General features: G+C 39.8%; 1 protein-coding gene across 7 annotated transcripts in view; it reads left to right on the plus strand.

Annotated features, from left to right (window-relative positions):
• The window catches only part of PTPN4 (protein tyrosine phosphatase, non-receptor type 4 (megakaryocyte)), a 213,048-nt gene that overhangs the window by 7,017 nt on the left and 186,061 nt on the right, over positions 1-19,970 (plus strand). For 5 of the 7 annotated variants that reach the window (XM_014547921.1, XM_005876489.2, XM_014547925.1 and 2 more), the window contains exons 2-3: positions 15,376-15,528; positions 16,088-16,176. In XM_014547921.1, the coding sequence (XP_014403407.1) occupies positions 15,497-15,528; positions 16,088-16,176 (121 nt within the window). In that variant the 5' untranslated portion in view covers positions 15,376-15,496. Of the gene's footprint in view, positions 1-8,445; positions 8,460-15,375; positions 15,529-16,087; positions 16,177-16,412; positions 16,417-19,970 lie in introns of those variants that run through there. The other 2 variants (XM_014547924.1, XM_014547923.1) reach the window with 2 other exon arrangements.

Below are 19,970 nucleotides of genomic sequence, written 5' to 3' on the forward strand. Positions count from 1 at the left end.
GCCCTGATTAGCCAATGAAAAGGGTAGCGGTCGTACGCTAATTACCATGTTTCTCTTTTATTAGTGTAGATAAGATAAGATGAGCCTGCAATATCATGTACTTGGCTCACTGTAGTGGGCTCAGTGAGGCCTTCCTTTCCAGATGCCCAAAGACAGAACCTTGACATCATCTTTGATCCTTTTCCTCTTTGTGATATAGCTTACTGGATTCTCAAATTTCAGCAAATGAGACCTGATTATCTCATTTCTGGTCTCTTATTTTTATTACTGCTTCCAGTCATTTGAGAGGAATACACCATTTCTAATCTCATTAAACTTTTTCTGAACCATTTGAGAGCAAGTTGCAGACATAATGCCCATCACTCCTAAATAATTTAGTGTGTATTTACCAAAACGTGGACAGTCTCTTATGTAACCACCAAATCAGGAAGTCAACATGATACAACACTACCTTCAGATCCCCAGATGCCATTCAAAATTTTCAACTGTCCCAGTATTGTCTCTCTTTACTTTTTGGTCCATGGTTCAATCCAGGATCACACATTGCATTTAATTATCATGTCTCTAGTCTCCATCAGTTTGAAATAGTTCCTCAATATTTCTCTGTCTTTTATGACCTTGACTTTTTTTATTCTTCTATAATAAAACTTAACTTTGGTCCATCCAGTGATTGCTCATGGCCATACTGAATGCATTGTTGGCAGGAATATCATAGAAATGATATACTATTCTTAGAGTATTACGAGGAGACATACATTGATATTTAACTTTGAACACTTAACCTTAATACCTTGTTAATTCATGTCTGTCATAAAGTCATCATTTTTCCTTTTGTAATTGGTAACTCTTTTTGTGGGAAGATCTCCAAGACTGTGCCAGTATTCTGTTCCTCATCAGACAAACCTCTATCCACCAGACTTTGGGTCCACTGATGACTTCTGCCTGAATCAGTCACTACTATGAAGGTTGCCATCTGCATTTTTTAGTTGATTTTCTAGTGAAAATTAAAAATAGATGTTTCCCTTTCCCCCCATTCATGCATTCATTTATTTACATCAATATGTACCCATGGATTTTTGTTCCTATTCAGTGGGTTTTATTAGTTACCACATTTTATTTTATTTTGATGCTCAAATTGCCCTAGATTTGGCTAGTGGGAGCTCTTTAAGGTGGCTCCTGTGTCTTTCTGACATGTCCCATCCTTTGAGTATTTCCTTACTTCCAGGCACGAGATGTTCCAGACTTATTTTTGGCCTTTTCCTGTCCCAGCTCTGGAATCATGCATTTTCCCAAGGAATCCTGATTTCTTTTCGTGGAGGTGGTATTTAGAAATGTAGATTTGGATGCCTAATGTGCTCATTCTGTTGGAGTATCATTACTTCCAGGGTGGACAGAGATAGGAAATATGTGTATATAGGTACACATCTGAATCTCTTCCTATATCTGTGTATATGTATTTTTAAAAATTCACACTGATACATCCAATTCTAATCCAACACCTGAGGGTTCTTTCTAGTCTTGCCCTTTCTGTATTTATAAATCTCTTCTTCAGCAGCGAGAAATTGACTCCCATTATCCTCAGTATATGTACTTATTTGCTCAAACTCGTGTATTTTCTAATCTCCCAACCCCAGGCTAGTTATCCCTTCTGCCACCTCTGAGGCCTATGGCATGGGTCCTCAAGGATGTCTTCCAAGTTCCTGCTAAGAAGGGAATGGAACTTCTCATTTAATCTTTTTATTTCCCTCATTTAATCCAAACAAAAATTTGTTACAAACATGTTATCTCCAGTTTTAAAGGAGAACATAGCTGAAATTCAGAAAAATGTGTGGCTTTGGGCATGTTATGTAAATAGTAGAGCAAATATTTTGAATTCAGATATGCATGAGGCTGAAGCATCTTTGCTGGGTTGTTTTTTTGTTTTGTTTTGTTTTGTTTTGTTTTCCTCCTGTACTGCATAGCCTCTGACTACCTGAAAATAATTTAGAATTCAAAATGGCAGGGTTTAGGATGGCATATAGGTGGTTGTTGAAGCACCTATTACTGCTTATGAAGTTTGTGTCAATTTAGGAAGAGAGTCACTGACAGCCCCTACCACTATTATTTAAAGGTTAAGAGTTATCAGGAAGTGAAGAAGCCAGTAAAGAAGATAGAATGGTGGTGAGAGAGGAGAGTCTAGTTGTGTGGTAAAAGGTGGTAGAAGGAAGGAGTTACAGGAAGGTGTCAGATGCTGAAAGAGATAACAGAAGTGCTTTGAATGTGACTGTTGAACAGTTATCGATGACCTAAGCTAGTTGGTTTTCAGGTGTGTTCAGGCAGGCTAGCTGTATTAGAATCAAATGAGATACTGATTAAAATGATCAATTGCTCAGGTTTCATCACACACCTTTTGGATTCTTAAAAGGGTGGATGAGGAGTGAGGAAGAGTTGCATAGGAGATCTACTTAAATGCTGCTACAGTTTGAGGTATACTAAAGTTTAACATTCATTGTTTTATTAGAGGAGTTATAAGACGGGTGTGATAAGAAACTAAGTTGAGGAAACTAGACGTACAATGAATAGAGACCAGAAAACTCTTAAGAAATGTGGTCATAAGAGAAGAAGAAATATCTTCTGGGTCATGAAGAATAGGGGAACAGAACCAAGAAAAACAAATTCTTTTAGAATTAAGAGAAAGCAACTATAGTGGTTATTTGAAAAGTGGGTAAGTAAAACTAGGTAGCAATACCTGCTATCAAAGAAATGAACAGACTTTGTTAAGTACCTGGGCTGGCTCCCTGATCCATTTCAAATGATTGCCATCTTATGTTGAGTCTTTGGAGTGATCCAGGGGTAATTGTTAATCTTATTTTATTAATAGTTAAATTTATATCTTGCCTTTTTTGTTAAACAATTGTTAATTAGAAGAGCTTTCCTCATTTTTATAAAAACTTGAATTTTTTCTTTATTATTGAATTTATTAGGGTGACATCCTATATAATAATCCTATATAATAAAAGGCTAATATGCAAATAGACTGAACGGTGGAACAACCAAACAACTGGTCGCTATGACATGCACTGACCACCAGGGGGCGCGCATGGCACATGGCGGGTGTCGGCCGTGATGGGATGGTGGAGCAGGTGAGCTGGGGCACCAGACCAAGGCGGGGTGCTGGTCGCTGTCATTGGGGCGAGTCTCTGGTGGTTATTGAAAATTCTTTACTCCCTCACACCGCAGTCCCGCCCGGTGCTCGCACCTGCTGCTGGCACTGGAGCCACAGCTCACACGCACTATCGGCACCCAGCGCTGGCCCAAATCGCTCAGTGCCATCAGTAGGTGCGAGCGGCGGCTGCAGGTCCCAATTGCCCCTCAGGACTTCTCCACCTCCCCCTGCTACAGCCCGGCTTACACCCACTGCTGGTGCCGGTCCCGCTCGCACCCTCTGCTAGTGCTGGAGCCGCCACTCACACCCGCTGCTGGTGCCCTGCTTGCACCTGCTGCTGGCGCTGGCCCCAATCACTTCGCACCATCATCGGGTGCGAGTGGGGCCGGTGCCATCAGCATGTGGGAGTGGTGGTGGTGGGAGCTGGGCTGCTGGCAGACAGGGGATCGGACCAGAGGCTGTGACAGGAGGGGCTGGACAGAGGCACAGAGATGGGCCAAGATCCAACCTGTGCCCACTGCAGCCTCACGGCCCACAATTCCTTTCAAAGTGCATGAATTCGTACACTGGCCCCCTAGTTGGTTAATAAAATTATATAGGTGTCTGTTGTACAATTCTATAATACATCATCTGTGTATTATATTGTGTGTTCACCACCCCAAGTCCAATCTCATTCTTGAATATTAAGTATGATTTTGTACATAGATAAGTCACCAGCAATACAATTTAAAAATATATGCAGAATTGGAGGTGACTTCAGTTGGAAAGCATTTTAGGCAATCCAGAGTCAATTTAATGTATTCTTTGAATACTAGCTAGGTGCCAGGCACCATGCTTGGCAGTAGGGTTAAAGAACAAATGGGACATGATCTTTATCTTCAAGACTAGTGGCTCGTTGCATGAAATTTGTGCACATTTAAAAGGGAATTAATTAGAGGAAATATTTTAATATTGCTATTTGCTCTTTCTCTATAATAGAAGTGTCAGAGATGAAAGAAAATTAGTAAAATGTATATGAAAATCTTCCTCCTGTCAGAGTCTGGGGTGCGCCATGGGAACCAGAGTCAAGTCCCCGCCCACCCACGTGCGCCTCAAAATCGTGCGAGACCCAGACCTGGCTGGCCCCACCCCCATTGGGCTAGATCCAGACCCGGCTGGCCCCACCCCCGTCAAGCCCCGCCGGGTGGGGGGCATGGCCTGAGGTGCCCCATCCCGGGCCGGGGGTTGCACCTTGAGGTCCCCTGGCCCGGGCCAGGGGGTGCAGCCTGAGGTCCCCCGTCAAGCCCCGCCAGGAAGGGGGTGCAGCCTGAGGTCCCCCAGCCTGGCACTGGGGTGGGGGGCGCTTCCTGAGGTCCCCTGTCAAGCCCCACCAGGTGGGGGGGCACAGCCTCAGGTCCCTGCTGATTGCTCGTTAAGGCTGATTGCTCATTAAGGCTCATTACAGGTACTCGGCCTCTGCTGTGAGTGTAGCCATCTTGTGTTATGGATTCCCTGCCTCCACTATGGGTGCAGCCATCTTGACCATCATGGTGTGACGGTCAATTTGAATATTCCTGCTTTATTAGGATAATAATTCTTTGGAGGAACTTAAAAATCTATTATACTGCTAAAATATGTACAAATAAGTCATACATAATTAGTAAGTGTAGTGGAACATATTATCAACACTCAAGTTTCTCAAGCATTTTACATTTTATTTCCTTTTTAAATTGGTAATATGGTTACTTGGTTCAAATTTCAAAATAATATACAAAGGTATATATTGAGAAGTCTCAATACTACTATGTCTATCCCTCTCTTCTTCTCTATAGGTAACCAATTTTATTGTTTGTATATTTTACTAGTATTTATGCAAATAGAAACAAAATACAAATATAGATTGTTATTTTCCCCTCTCTACCTTTTATGTAAAAGGCAGCATACCATGTTAATGTTTTACATAATAATTTTATTTAAAATATAACTTGGAGATTTTTTACTTCACTATACGGAGAACTCTCCCTTTTTGCTTTTTTTTTTTTTTAAATATAGTGACATTAGGCTAATTCTAATGATTTAAACTTTTACTCTACTTCAGTTTTTAAGGTCCTTTTACTTGTGTGACTCATTTACTTTGACTTCTTTATGAACTAGTGTTTTCATAAGGTATTTTGCATTAATGACCTACCTGCCTTTGTTCACCTAATCTCCTTTAATGCCTAGTTGGATAAGCCTTTCAGACTTTGTGGTCAAGCAGAATACTTCCCTATTTCAGTATCTTAAATGAAAAATGTAAGAAAAAGAGAAAGGGATGAAACTCCTATTTGTTGAACTCTATTGGTGTTTTAAAGTATTGACATCTCATTTAATTCTTCCAGCAACCCTGTAGAGTGGATAGTCTTATTCCCTTTTTATGGATGAAGAAATTGAGGCTCAAAATGCTGAGTTGTCCAGACTTTTACAGCTAGAAATGGCAGATTTAGGGTTTTGAAAGGTTAATTTGAGTCCAGAATCTGTATCTTTTCTGCTGCTGTCCTATTTTCTGTTTCCTATTTTTGAATTCCTGAACTCCAGTCTTATAGCTGAGCTCTCTGTTATCTCCTATATGGAACTGTAAAATTAAACATGTTCTGCTATTGTGTTTTTCCTGATTGTTGGGATACCACCTGTTTATCTGACTTCTACAGTAAGGCCTGGATCACTGCTTATTGCAGACTACTGTAAGCTGTAGGTACCATTTTCTACTGGCTTGTCTAGATTGCCTCTCATCAACACTATTGAGTTTCTTTTTCTCCCCTAATTTTCTCTGTTGTAGCCCTATCACCACTTGAGTTTCAGTTTGGCAATATGAAGCTTAGGCAGAACTTCTGAAATTTTGGGGGATGATTTTAAACAAAGCTCTTCATGTCTCATCTGGACTTTTATAATAGTCTCTGAAAGTACATTCTGCTAGTGGTCTTCCCTTTTTAGTCTTCCTTTACATTGTAGCCAGAGTGATCTGACTTGCACATCTGATCATAATTCACTCCTGCTCAGAATTTTTTTTGCCTCTCCATCTGCATCTATATATATAAAAACTCAAGCAACCAAACGACCAGTGGACTGGTTGCTATGATGTGCACTGACCACCAGGGGGTAGACACTCAACGCAGGAGCTGCCCCCTGGTGGTCAGTGCGCTCCCACAGCCAACCTCCTGGGGTGGGCCAGCCTTCCGCAGTCCCTCCCCTGGCCGGCCATCCCGATTGCCGGCAGGCAGAGGGACCCCCCCCACCTGTGCATGAATTCGTGCACAGGGCCTCTAGTGTTAAGATAAAATTTAAACTCACGTTCAGCCCCTATCTACCTCTCCAAGCCTCACTCCTGGTATTACCTGGTACACACAGTGCCTTGCACATAATACCTGCTAATATTGACTATACTTGGAGTGAATAAAATGAATGAATTTTCTAAGAAGGTTAAAATTATTTGGGAAACACCAGATTTTAAACTAATGTTGGTGTTCTTTGTATCTGTTTTTTTTGGGCTATTTCTTACCTCATGGAGTAAAATATTTTTAAAAACTCCAAGGATTCCCATGTTGTTTTATTTACATTGGAATTTAAAAAATCTCTATACTTGGTTTATTTTCATTTCAAACTTATTGTGCCTTTTTCAGCCCAATATATACTGCTATGAGGTCCAGTGACTTACTACAGAAGCTACTAGGGAAATGGGGAATCTTCATTGGTAAGGGTTTTGTGATTTGGAGAAGTTCGCCCAGGTGATTCTGATATTGTGACCCATCTTGCTATTTTATGGCTTTTGATCTGTGTTAACATAATTGTTTACAAAAGAATCATATAGGTCAGCAATTCCTCATATGCAATTCTGAAATCCCCAAGGTCGTCCGAGCTAATTAGCATATCATGCTTTTATTATTATAGATTTGTGTCATGTCACATCTCCATAATCCAAATATTCTGAAATCCACAACACTTCTGAAAGTGTTTTCAAACCAGAGGTTTCAGATGCAGGATTGTTGACATGATTGTTGATTTTCACTACCACCAATTTTCCTAGCAATGAGTGATAAATGGTACTTTGTTTTGCTTTGAATTTCTTTTTAGTGATAATTGAGTTTTTTGTGTGTGTTTTTAAATATTTTTTTATTGATTTTTTTTTTTTTTTACAGAGAGGAAGGGAGAGGGATAGAGTGTTAGAAACATCAATGAGAGAGAAACATCGATCAGCTGCCTCCTGCACACCCTCCACTGGGGATGTGCCCACAACCAAGGTACATGCCCTTGACCGGAATCGAACCCGGGACCCCTTAGACTGCAGGCCAACGCTCTATCCACTGAGCCAAACCGGTCAGGGCGATAATTGAGTTTTTTAATGTTTATTTACTAATTTCATTTCTTGTTGCATACATTCTTCAGATTTTTTGTTCATTTATCTGGTAGGGTTTTAAACCAATTTATAATACTGTAGATATTAACTGGTTTTCTGTTAGTATAGTAGCATGCTTGTGACATATTCTGAACTTTTTGTATCTTGCACGCCAATAAGAAATGATGCAAGTTCAAAATTTACCTACGTACAATGTAAGTAAAATGACCATGTTCCTCTGCTGTAAGTCCTTTAATGGCATCCTATCTCACTTGAGTAAAGGCTGTAGTTTTTAGCCAAGACCCTACATGATCTGTGGCTCCTGTTCTCTCTCTGAATTCATCTCTGACCACTCTCCTTGTTCACTTTTCTCAGGGCACACGGGCCTCTTTGCTGTTCGAGGAACAGACCAGATATATGCCCACTTTAGGCCTTTGTGCTTGTTCTTCTCTCTCCCTAGAACACCTTTCTCCCAGGTATTTCAGGCAGAGTGTCCACATGTCTCATTTCCTCACTTCCTCAAGTCTGCTCAAAAATGCCGTACTCAGTCATACCTTTCCTGAATACCTTATTTAAAATTACATCCCTACTTCTACATTCCCTGCTTATCACCTTAGTTTTAAAATTTTATTTTTCAATGACAGTTTATATTCGCTATTATTTTGTATTCGTTTTGGGTGTACAGCATAGTGGTTAGAAAATCATATGCCTTACAAAGTGTTCCCCCAATATTTCAAGTACCCACTTGGCAACTTTCATAGTTATATTATTATTGACTATATTCCCTATGCTGTATTTTACATACCCAGGACTAATTTGTGACTATCAATTTGTAGTTTTTAATCGCTTTACTTTTTTCACCCAGCCTCTCACCCCACTTTCCCTCTGGCAACCATCAGTCTATTCTCTGTATCTATGAGTCTGTTTCTATGTTCATTTATTTTGTTGTTTAGATTCCACATATAAGTGAAATAATATGGCATTGGTCTTTCTCTGACTTATTTCAATTAGCATAATATCCTTTAGGCCCATCCATACTGTTGCAAATGGTAAGATTTCATTTTTTTTTGTGGCCAAATAATATTCCATTATTTATATACATATCATAACTTTTCTATATATATATATTTTCTTGATTTTAGAGAGGAAGGGAGAGGGAGAGAGAGAGAAACATTAACGATGAGAGAGAATCATTGATAGGCTGACTTCTGCACACCCTCTACTGGGGATGGAGCCCACAACGCCGGCATGTGCCTTTAACCGGAATTGAACCCGGGACCCTTCAGTTTGCAGGCCGACGCCCTATCCACGGAGCCAAACCAGCTAGGGCACATATCATAACTTTTATACACTCATCTGTTGATGAGCACTTAGGTTGCTTCCATATCTTGGCTATTGTAAATAGCACTGCAATGAACATAGGGGTGCATATAATTTTTTCAAAGTATTGTTTTGGGTTTCTTCAGATATGTACCCAGAAGTGGAATTGCTGGGTCATAAGACACAAATGCCCAAAATCGGGTTGATCCAGGCCAACCATCAACATCAACTGCAAGGCCAAATTGCTTCGGAAAGAAGACAATGCTCTGCATTTGGTGGGATCAAGAAGGTGTGGTGTATTATGAGCTTCTAAAACCAGGTGAAACCATTAATACTGATTGCTACCGACAACAAATAATCATGAAATGACCAGAATGTGCCAGAAGACACAGCAAAGTAATTTTGCTTCAAGATGACGCACCATCATACACTTCAAAACCAGTTAAAGACACGTTAAAAGATCTGGCTTGGGAAGTATTAACCTACCCGCCATATTCACCAGACCTTGCTCCTTCAGATTACCACTTGTTCTGATCAATGGCACATGCACTTTCTGAGCAGCACTTCAAAACATACGAAGAAGTGGGAAATTGGGTCTCTGAATGGTTTGCCTCAAAACAAGAAAAGTTCTATTGGGAGGGTATCCACAAATCACCTGAAAGATGGGGAAATGTGTAGCTAGCGATGGACATTACTTTGAATAAAGCACTTTTGATGTTTCTCTTGAAATTATGGTGTTTTCATTGATTACAAAATCCGCATTATTAACTGGTACACGTAGTACAGATGATGTATTGTTTTATATTATAGAACTAGAGGCCTGGTGCACAAAATTCATGCACTGGCGGGGGGGTGTCCCTCAGCCCAGCCTGCACCCTCTCGCAGTCTGGGAGCCCTCAGGGGATGTCTGACTGCCAGCTTAGGCCCGCTCCCCCTGTGGAATGGGCCTAAGCCGGCAGTCGGACATCTTTAGTGCTGCCGCAGAGGCGGGGGAGGCCCCCTCCACTGCTGCTGTGCTCACCAGCCGTGAGCCCGGCTTCTGGCTGAGTGGCGCTCCACCTGTGGGAGCACACTGACCACCAGGGGGCAGCTCCTGCGTTGAGCGTCTGCCCCTCATGGTCAGTATGCATCAGAGACCCGTCGTTCCACTGTTCGGTCTATTTGCATATTAGCCTTTTATTATATAGGAGGATTATACACTTGAAGTCTATATCACGTAATTAACAAGTGTCACCCTAGTAAATGTAATTAAAACAATTTGTTAATCATATGAGTCACATTTCAAGTGTTCCAATTGTCATATGTGGCATGGCTACCAGATAGAATAGTGCAGGTTATAAGTCACAAATTTTTATTTTATGGAGGAAGAAACTGGGACTCAGAAAGATGAATGACTGTCTCAAGGTAAATCAGAACTAGACAATAACAAAATTAGAATGTTAACATTTACGGTGAATCAGTGCCTTACCAAGTTTTGTAATATAACAGCAGTTATTAATAGAAAAGAATGAGACATCTGTCTTAGGCTCTGAAAACCTTTCTTACTAAATTCCACGTGAGATATGGGAGTAGCACAGTAACAGAAATATTTATATTTTGAAAGCTTACTGATTGACTTTATGGGTGCCCTATTTTTGCTGCATTGCCCATTCATATGCAGTCATTTCCATTCATTCATTTATGCAGTAGGTTCATTTGGACAGTGACTTAGGAACTTGACTTGAGAAGCCTTCAGGGAGAGGTTGAAAAGAATAGGCTATGCAAAACAAAATAGAACAACAACAAAGCTCTACTTATTGGTTCTCAATCTACCTATATTCCATTTTCTATTCATGAGTTATTCCTCTGCCCTTACTGTAAAACATGTCTCATTATATCTGATTGTGATTTTTTTTTCCTGTTCAAATTCTCTGGGGGCAGTGTTGAGGTGGAAATTGAGGAAATGGAGAGTGCAAAGGATCAGATTAAAGATTTGTAAAACTCACAAATAGTGATGATTCTTTTTCAACGATGTCTTTCTTCAGTTAATTTAGGTGCTTTTATAGTTGGCTTTGAAAAGAACACTCAAAAGAATATTTTTAGCATGAGAAAGTAGAAATTTCATTATATTGTTGTGGCAATAATAGTATTGCCTTTGAGATTAGACAGATCTGGATTCACATGCTACTTGATCACTTTTGCCTGTGTAACCTTAAACTAGCTGCTATCTGTATAAGAAACCAGGCTTATTAACATGATGAAGAAAAATGGCCAAAATATTCATTATGTTAAGTTGAATTGAATCTAGTTATATAGCCAGCAGATTATGAACCAGAACATCAAAATTGTCTCTAAATATTTTGCCTCTTAAGTGTTTTGGCCATATATGTTTTTAACAACTTTATTGAGGTAAAGTAGTATGTAATAAACTATATATTTAAAGTATAATATTTGATAAGTTTTGACATATTTATACCTCTATAAAACTACTACCACAATCAGTGTAATGAACATACTCATTACTCCCCCAAATTTTCTTGTGTTCCAGTGTAATTGCTTCCTACTCTCATCCTGCTGGTCTACTATTTATCACCAAAGTTTAATTTGTATTTTCTAGAATTTTATATAAATGGAATCATATAGTAGGTACTTTCTTTTTTTGATTTAGCTTTCAGCATAGTTAGTTTGAGATTTAGGTTGTTGCATGTAACACCAGTTCTATTTTATTAACTACTCATTCTATTTATGTACCACCTCTGAATAAATCCATTACCAATTAATAGACACTTGTTTTGTTCTCAGTTTTCAACTATAACAAAATTTCTGTGATCATTCATGTACAAGTCTTTATATGGACATACACATTTGTTACCTAGAAATGAAATGGATAGCTCATAAAGTTGGAGTAAGTTCAAATTTGTAAGAAAGTACCAAACTGTTTTCTAACATTGTTGTAACATTTTATATTCCCACCAGCAATGAATGAGAGATCCATTTTTACCTGGTCCTTGCCACATTTGGTATTGTCACTATTTTTAAAATTTTAGCCATTGTGATAGGTATGTAGTAATACCATATTATGGTTTTACTTTGCATGTACCTTCAGTCTAGTAATGTTGAGCTTCTTTTTTGCTATGTGGATATTTGCCATCCTTTTATCTTTGGTGAAGTATCTGTTCAAAGCTTTTGTTTGTGGTTTGTTTTGTTTTGTTTTTCCTTATTCCTGAGTTTTGGAAGTTCTTTATATATTCTGGATAAAAATCCTTTATCAGATATATGCTCCCACATTCTGGCTAGTTTTATATTATTTTAACAGTGTCATTTGAAAAGCAGATGTTTCATTTTGGTGAATTCTAACATATCAATTTATTCTTTTAAGGATTGTGCTGATGGCAATGTTTCTGAGAAATACTTGCCTAATCCAAGGCCACCAAGGATTTCTCCTGTGTTTTCTTTAAGAAGTTTTATTGTTTTAGGTTCTACATAATCTATGATCCATTTTAGTTAATTTTTGCATATGGTGCAAGGTGTGGATTGAAGTTCCTATTTTTTTTTGCAAATGGTATGTTGAAATGACTATCCTTTCTGTACTGAATTGCCTTTATATCTTTGTCCATATTTTTATAATTTGAATATCATTCATGTTCAGCTCTTCTTACTTAACATAATGTGTATAAATTTTTAATATTAGCAGCGCGGGGGAGGTGCGCGCCATTCATGCACGAGTTGAGCATGGGAAAGTTGGAAGGGGTCGACCTCAGCGAACGTACCTCAATCGATTGAGGACGTTTTTAGCAAAGGTCAGCTTAGGAGTACCCTAATTAAGTTAATAACAGTGTACCTACTTATATAGTTTAAGTTTAAAAAATTTGGCTCTCAAAAGAAATTTCAATCGTTGTACTGTTGATATTTGGCTCTGTTGACTAATGAGTTTGCTGACCACTACAGGGGTGGGCAAACTTTTTGACTCGAGGGCCACAATGAGTTCTTAAACTGGACCGGAGGGCCGGAACAAAAGCATGGATGGAGTGTTTGTGTGAACTAATATAAATTCAAAGTAAACATCATTACATAAAAGGGTACGGTCTTTTTCCGGCCCACGGGCCATAGTTTGCCCATGGCTGGCTAGTAGATCCATCATAAGCAAGAGTGGAATTTGCACAGAGATCATCATATGTTGTTTCATTCTTTTGTATATTTCTTTCTGTCTCATGAATGCTTGTTGGTGTAGTAGTACTACTGTGAAAGATGTATTAGTTTTCTATTGTGTAATAAATTACCACAGATTTGGCAGAATAAAGCAGCACATTTATTTTCTTCCAGTATCATGGGTCAGTAGTATGGGTACAGCTTTGTTTTGGTTCTCACAAAGTTACAAACTACATGTTAACTGGACTGCAGGAGCTTGAGGTTCTCTTCCAAAACATGTTATTGTTGACAAGTACAATCAACTGTGGGGCTGAGGTCTTCAGTTCTTTGCTGGCTGTCAGTGGTTACCTGCACTTCCTTGCCACATGGCTCTGTCCTAGTCCCTCTCACAACGTGGCAGATCATGTCTTTAAAGCCAGCACCAGAATTTTTTCACTTCAGGAAGGACCCAGTCTTTCTTTTAAGGGCTTTCACCTGATTAAGTCAGGGCCACCAAGGGTAGTCTCTCTCTTTTTTTAAAATATATTTTTATTGATTTCAGAGAGGAAGGGAGAGGGAGAGAGAGCTAGAAATATCAAGTTTTAAATCTATTTTCATTTATTCCTTCTTTGTGTTCTTCCTTTCTTTATGTAGATATGAGTTTAGACCTATATTGTTTTCCTTTTCTCTAATGAACTTTAAAAATATCTTGCAAGGCAAGTCTACTGGAAACAAATTCTCTTTCTCTTTTTGTCTGAGAAAATCTTTATTTCTCCTTCGAAAGGTAATTTTTCAGGATACAGAATTCTAGGTTGGTAGGTTTTTTTCCTCCCCTCAACATTCTAAGTGTTTTACTCCACTCTCTTCTTGCTTGCATGGTTAAGAAGTTAGATGTAATTATTTGTTCTCTGTAGGTAAGGTGCTTCTTTTCCTCTGGCTTCTTTCAGGATTTTTTTAATTTTTTTTATTTTTTTTAGTCTTTGATTTTCTGTAGCTTAAAAATTATATGCATAGATGTGGGGTTTTTTTTGTTTGTTTTATTTTTATTTTGTTGTTTTGTATTTTTCCTTCTTGGTATTCTCTGAGATTCCTGGATCTGTGGTTTGATGTCCAGCATTAATTTGGGGAAATTGTAAAAAAAAAAAGGTAGACATTCTCAGTCATTATTGATTTATTTCTGTTTTTTTCTCTTCTTCCGGTATCCCCATTACATGTATGTTATACCTTTTGTAGTTGTCCCACAGTCTTTGGATATTCTTCTGTGTGTGTTTTCCAGTCTTTGTTTTCTCTGATTTTCATTTTTTTGAGGATTATATTGATATATTTTCTAGCTCAGAGATTCTTTACTTTGCTGTAAGCCTATCAAAAAGGCATTATTTATATCGTTTTTTTTTTTTCCTGTAACATTTCTTTTTGGCTGATTCTTAGGGTTTCAATCTCTATGTTTACATTGTTCATCTATTCTTGCTGTCTACCTTATCCATAGAGCCCTTAGCATATTAATTATAGTTGTTTTAAATTCCATGTCTAATAATTCCAACTTTCCATGTCTGACGCTTGCTCTGTCTCTTCACAGTGTGTTTTTTATCTTTTGGTATGCCTTATAAATTTTTCTTGATAGGTAGATATGATATTTTGCTAAAAGGAACTGCTATTAATAGGGCCTTAGTAATGTGGTAGTAAGGTTGGGGTAAGGGAAACATTCTTTCCCCAGGACAGGGAATGTCCAGCCCACAGGCCATGGCCTGAGAAATCATTTGGTCTGCCTGCCAAGGCATTAGGGGTGAGTTAATTAAATGTTTGACCAAATGTAGCAGGCTAATTTTTAAGTTGATAATTTTGTATGGCCGTGAATGATGTTGTAAATATCCAAATGGCCCTTGGCAGGAAAAAAGTTCCCCGCCCCTGCTTTAGTCCTATGATTTGCTCTTAGTAATTTAGTGAACTTATGCCTCTGTACTGTGAACTTCACAGGCGTTTTCATTTTTTTTCTCTCCACCTAGGTGGGACAGCATGGCTAGAGTAGGCTGGGGTTGGTTATTTTCTTTGTCCCAGGTCCCTTAGGCTCTGGTTAACTAGTTTCTTTTGAGGGTAGGCCTTGTTAAGAAGGACCGAATGCTCTGGTTTGTAATTTCATATTGGTCACCCCATCCCACCCAACCTGCGGCAAGCCCAAGAGTATTTTTCTCTAATATTTACTATGGGAATCTGGTTGAGTTCCTGGAGGTAAATCTCACAGTATTATGGGAGCCTTCCAATAACTGGGTCCCCCTGGAGTTTTTATTTATTTGTCATTATTATTTTTAATCCTCACTCGAGGACATGCTTTAAAGAGAGGAAGGGAGAGAGAGAAACATTGATGGATTGCCTTTCATATGCTCCCAAACAGGATGAAACCCACAACCCAGGTATGTGTCCTGACCGGGAATCTAACCGGTAACCTTTCGGTACACAGGATGATGCTCAATCAACTGAGCCACTCCGGCCAGCCCAACTCTTAAGAATTGTCCACATTGAGTCTCCAGCAATTCATCAGTTACAGTTCAGGCTTTCCTACTACTCATGCATTGGCTCCTATGGCAGTTTCTGCTTGTGTGTCTCTACTCTGGTAAGTTGTGACTCTTCATATGTGCCTGTCTCTCCAGCTTATGGATTTTAAACTTTGAATCCTTGAATATTGGAAAATGTCTTTAGCTTTATTCTTTCACATTGTTAAACAATGGTCATTGACTCCATTGCAACGCCAAAAGGAATCCCCAATTTGGAATGTGGTGAAGAAGTACACTATTCAGTGCAAAACAGTTCAATTTTTATACAGCATGGCTGTGACAGCAGCATGACTGGAACAGCTCAGTTGTGATACAGCATGGCTGTGAAGCAGCCCTAGGACTAGCCATCCCTGGGGCCAGGCCTTTCTCTGGCTAGATAGCTCAACTCTGCTCCTCACTGATCTGCTCTGCTTCCTGCCTGGCTGCTTTGGCTTGCTTTGGTGTGCTCTGCTCTGTTCTGGTGAGACATCTTCAGTGTTTCAGCTCAGCTGGGGAACTGCAGTCTTTGGTGGAAAGAAAGGGAAAGTATGCTCTCAGAGCCAGAGGGGAGCTGACTTATATGGACAGAAGTCCCTGTCCCTGGTCCCTGATTGGTTGGTATGTTCTCTTTCACAACAGGTTTCCAAATATTCGAAGTTTGATTGGTCCAAAAGACATTGTCCTGATTGGTCAGAATAGAGCTACTCTGGATGGTTGCAGCTGTGCAGGTTTGATTGGATGGGGAAAGCCTTAGTCCTTTTGGTTAAATAGGATTCCCGGAACTCCTTTGTAAGGGTTGGCTTAGGTGGCAGAAACACACTGCAGGCAGGCAGTTCAGCACAGAGGCAGGGAGTTTAGTGCAGGCTTCTCCCTGAAGTGCAGTTTGTGTGAGTCGTCCCTGTGTAGAAATCGCTGCTGGGCTCGGGGCTCTGTTTTTGTCTTTGTTGTTGTTTTTAAGTTTGAGCCCAGTTAACCACCAGGAGCCCTTCTTAGTAGATGTCTTCTTTCCGAGGGTCCACAATACAAATTCTAATTTTGGGGGTATATACTTCTGTGTTTCAAATACAGTAAAGACTCGATATAACAGACTAATTCAGGCAAGTGGGTGTCTGTTATATAATTAAGTAGGTTTTCCAAAAGCGTATGTTAAAAAATTGACAAATTAGTTTACCTATTTTTGCTTACGTAGACATGTTTGTGTAATTAAAATTATGTATGTATGAAAATTTTAATTTCATACAAAAGCTTTCTATACGTATTACAGTAATTTTAAATTTATACTGAATAGATGTAGTAAATACGGGCATTCACCAGTCACCACAAGTAAACAAATGCACAGGACTGGGGCACATGGCTGGGGTATGGCTTAACACATATGAGGACATCAGCCAGCTGGCATGCGTTAAAACTGCTGCAGAACATCACGCCATGGGACAACAGAACCAATTACCATGGGAAATGTGGTGTAATCATTCACCGAACATTGTTTACCAGCGGTGACACTTTAATTTAAATATGTAAGCTATAATTGTAGATATCTGATATTTATTTATGTCATTGAAATTACTAGTGTTTTTCCCAACATATGGCCTATTTGCTAAAATTTGTTAAAAATAACAAGAAAACCTGTTAAGTTACTTATAAGCAAAGCTTGGTTAATTGGGTGTTAATTTTCACATATGACATACAGACCGGAAATTTTGTCCATTAAATCCAAAGTCTGTTAAATCAAAGTCTGTAAAATTGAGGGTTTACTGTAATTTTCTTTCAAACTTTGAAGCTACATCTTCATTGTTTTGTAATATCAAATGCTGCTTATATCGGTGTGATACCTGTTCTTCTGTAGGAATATACTTTTTCCCTCTTAGGTTACAAGTTGAGATGCAAAGATCTGTAGTCTTAAGTTTTTGTTTTTGTGTTAAGAATAAGAGTAATCTGAGAAAACCAAGATGGTGGCATAGGTAAACACCGGAAATTGCTGCCTCGCACAACCACTTCAAAAATACAAAAGACAAAACGGACATCATCCAGAACCACAGGAAGGCTGGCTGAGTGGAAATTCTACAACTAGAAGGAAAGAGAAAAGCACACTGAGACTCAGAGGAGGTGCAGAAGTAAAGTGCAGAGGTACGGAGGCGCACGTGGAAAGGGCTGGCAACTGAGGACACGGTTGTCTTTTTCAATCGGGAGGGAGTCTCAAGCTCCCACCTGCTCTGAACTCCAGTTCTGGGTGAGTCTCTGGGGACCCAGACTCATATGGGGAGAAACTGGACTATCTGGCATCGGTCGGAACTCCAGGGCGGCTTTCTCTCAGAGGTGCTTGCAGCGATTACCGGGACACTGACACTGACACTGACCCTCTTAGGGTAGGACTGAGGAGCAGCCATAGCTGCTTGCTCCACCCTGTTAATCCCCTGAGACCCCGCCCCACCCAAGCTGTGCGCAGAGGCTTTTGCATATGAAAGGCCTGGCCCTTTGCAATCTGAAAATTACCTAACAAACTGCAGCTGGGTCAGAGAGACCCAGAACTTCCAAAAGAAGGCCCAAGGCCCCACAGCAGCTTGCATTGCTTCACAGCTGGGCCTCACCTGGGCACCTCCAAACCCCAAAGAAGAGGAATCTGCAGATCTCTCCATAGCTCCTGCTGGGTAGCCTCAGGCAGAGGCTAAATTAGCACCTCCTTAGAGATCCAAGAGCCAGTGTACCCAGTGGTCAGAGTGGGACCATCCAGATTACAACTCCTCAGACCCATAAGTGACACAGTCAGGGGGCAGACTCAATGAGCCCCACTGAAGCAAGTTTTGCCCCAGAAGGGTGTCTCCAGCACAGAAGTTCTCCCACTGTAGACACAGCTGATTCTCACAGCCAATTGGCCTGGAGGTCAATTCCTCCCAGTGATACCTACAACAACCGAGGCTTAATTACAACAAGACTGTGTACAAAACCCACAAAGGGGTACACCAAGAGTGTCCACCTCAGGTAATTGGGGAGGCTGAGCCACTGGGCCCTACAGGACACCTAGCACACAAAGCCACTCTACCAACACAGGGAAGCATAAAAAATGCAGAGACAAAGAAACAGGTCACAAATGACAGAAATGAAGGAAAGCAAACTACTGGATATAGAGTTCAAAACCACACTTACAAGGTTTTTCAAGAATTTTCTAGAAACCGCCAATAAATTTAGTGAGACCCTCAAGAAATCTAGTGAGACCCTCAAGGTTATGAAAAAGGACCAACTAGAAATTAAAACATACACTGACTGAAATAAAGAATAATATACAGAGATCCAACAGCAGACTAGAGGATCACAAGAATCAAGTCAAAGATTTGAAATACAAAGAAGCAAAAAATACCCAACCGGAAAAGCAAAAAGCAAAAAGAATCCAAAAATATCAAGATAGTGTAAGGAGCCTCTGGGACAACTTCAAGCGTACCAACATCCGAATTATAGGGGTGCCAGAAGAAGAGAGAGAGCAAGATATTGAAAACCTATTTGAAGAAATAATGACAGAAAACTTCCCCTACCTGGTGAAAGAAATAGACTTACAAGTCCAGGAAGCGCAGAGAACCCCAAACAAAAGGAATCCAAAGAGGACCACACCAAGACACATCATAATTAAAATGCCAAGAGCAAAAGACAAAGAGAGAATCCTAAAAGCAGCAAGAGAAAGAAAATCAGTTACCTACAAGGGAGTACCCATACGACTGTCAGCTGATTTCTCAACAGAAACTATGCAGGCCAGAAGGGAGTGGCAAGAAATATTCAAAGTGATGAATACCAAGAACCTACAACCAAGAATACTTTATCCAGCAAAGCTATCATTCAGAATTGAAGGTCAGATAAAGAGCTTCACAGATAAGAAAAAGCTAAAGGAGTTCATCACCACCAAACCAGTATTATATGAAATGCTGAAAGGTATCCTTTAAGAAGAGGAAGAAGAAGAAAAAGGTAAAGATACAAATTATGAACAACAAATACACATCTATCAACAAGTGAATCTAAAAATCAAGTGAATAAATAATCTGATGAACAGAATAAACTGGTGATTATAATAGAATCAGGGACATAGAAAGGGAATGGACTGACTATTCTGGGGGAACTGGTGAATATAATAGAATCAGGGGCATAGAAAGGGAGTGGACTGACTATTCTTGGCGGGGGGGAAGAGGTGGGGATGCGGGAAGAGACTGGACAAAAATCATACACCTATGGATGAGGACAGTGCGGGGGGGGTAAGGGCAGAGGGTGGTGTGGGAAACAGGTGGAGGGGAGCTATGGGGGGAAAAAGGAACAACTGTAATAATCTGAACAATAAAGATTTAATTAAAAAAAAAGAATAAGAGTAATCCTATTATAATTAGTTTGAATTTGAGGATAGTTAAAATGAAGGGCATTGTATTTAAAAAAACACACAACTCCATGTTTCCTTTTAGTCTTACCCACTTAATAAAGGGAGGAGCCCATCAGAGTTAAATAATCTTCCCTCCGCCCTAACCGGTTTGGCTCAGTGGATAGAGCA

This window comes from Myotis brandtii, unplaced genomic scaffold, assembly GCF_000412655.1.
Source record: "Myotis brandtii unplaced genomic scaffold, ASM41265v1 scaffold488, whole genome shotgun sequence".
Taxonomy (NCBI): Eukaryota; Metazoa; Chordata; class Mammalia; order Chiroptera; family Vespertilionidae; genus Myotis; species Myotis brandtii.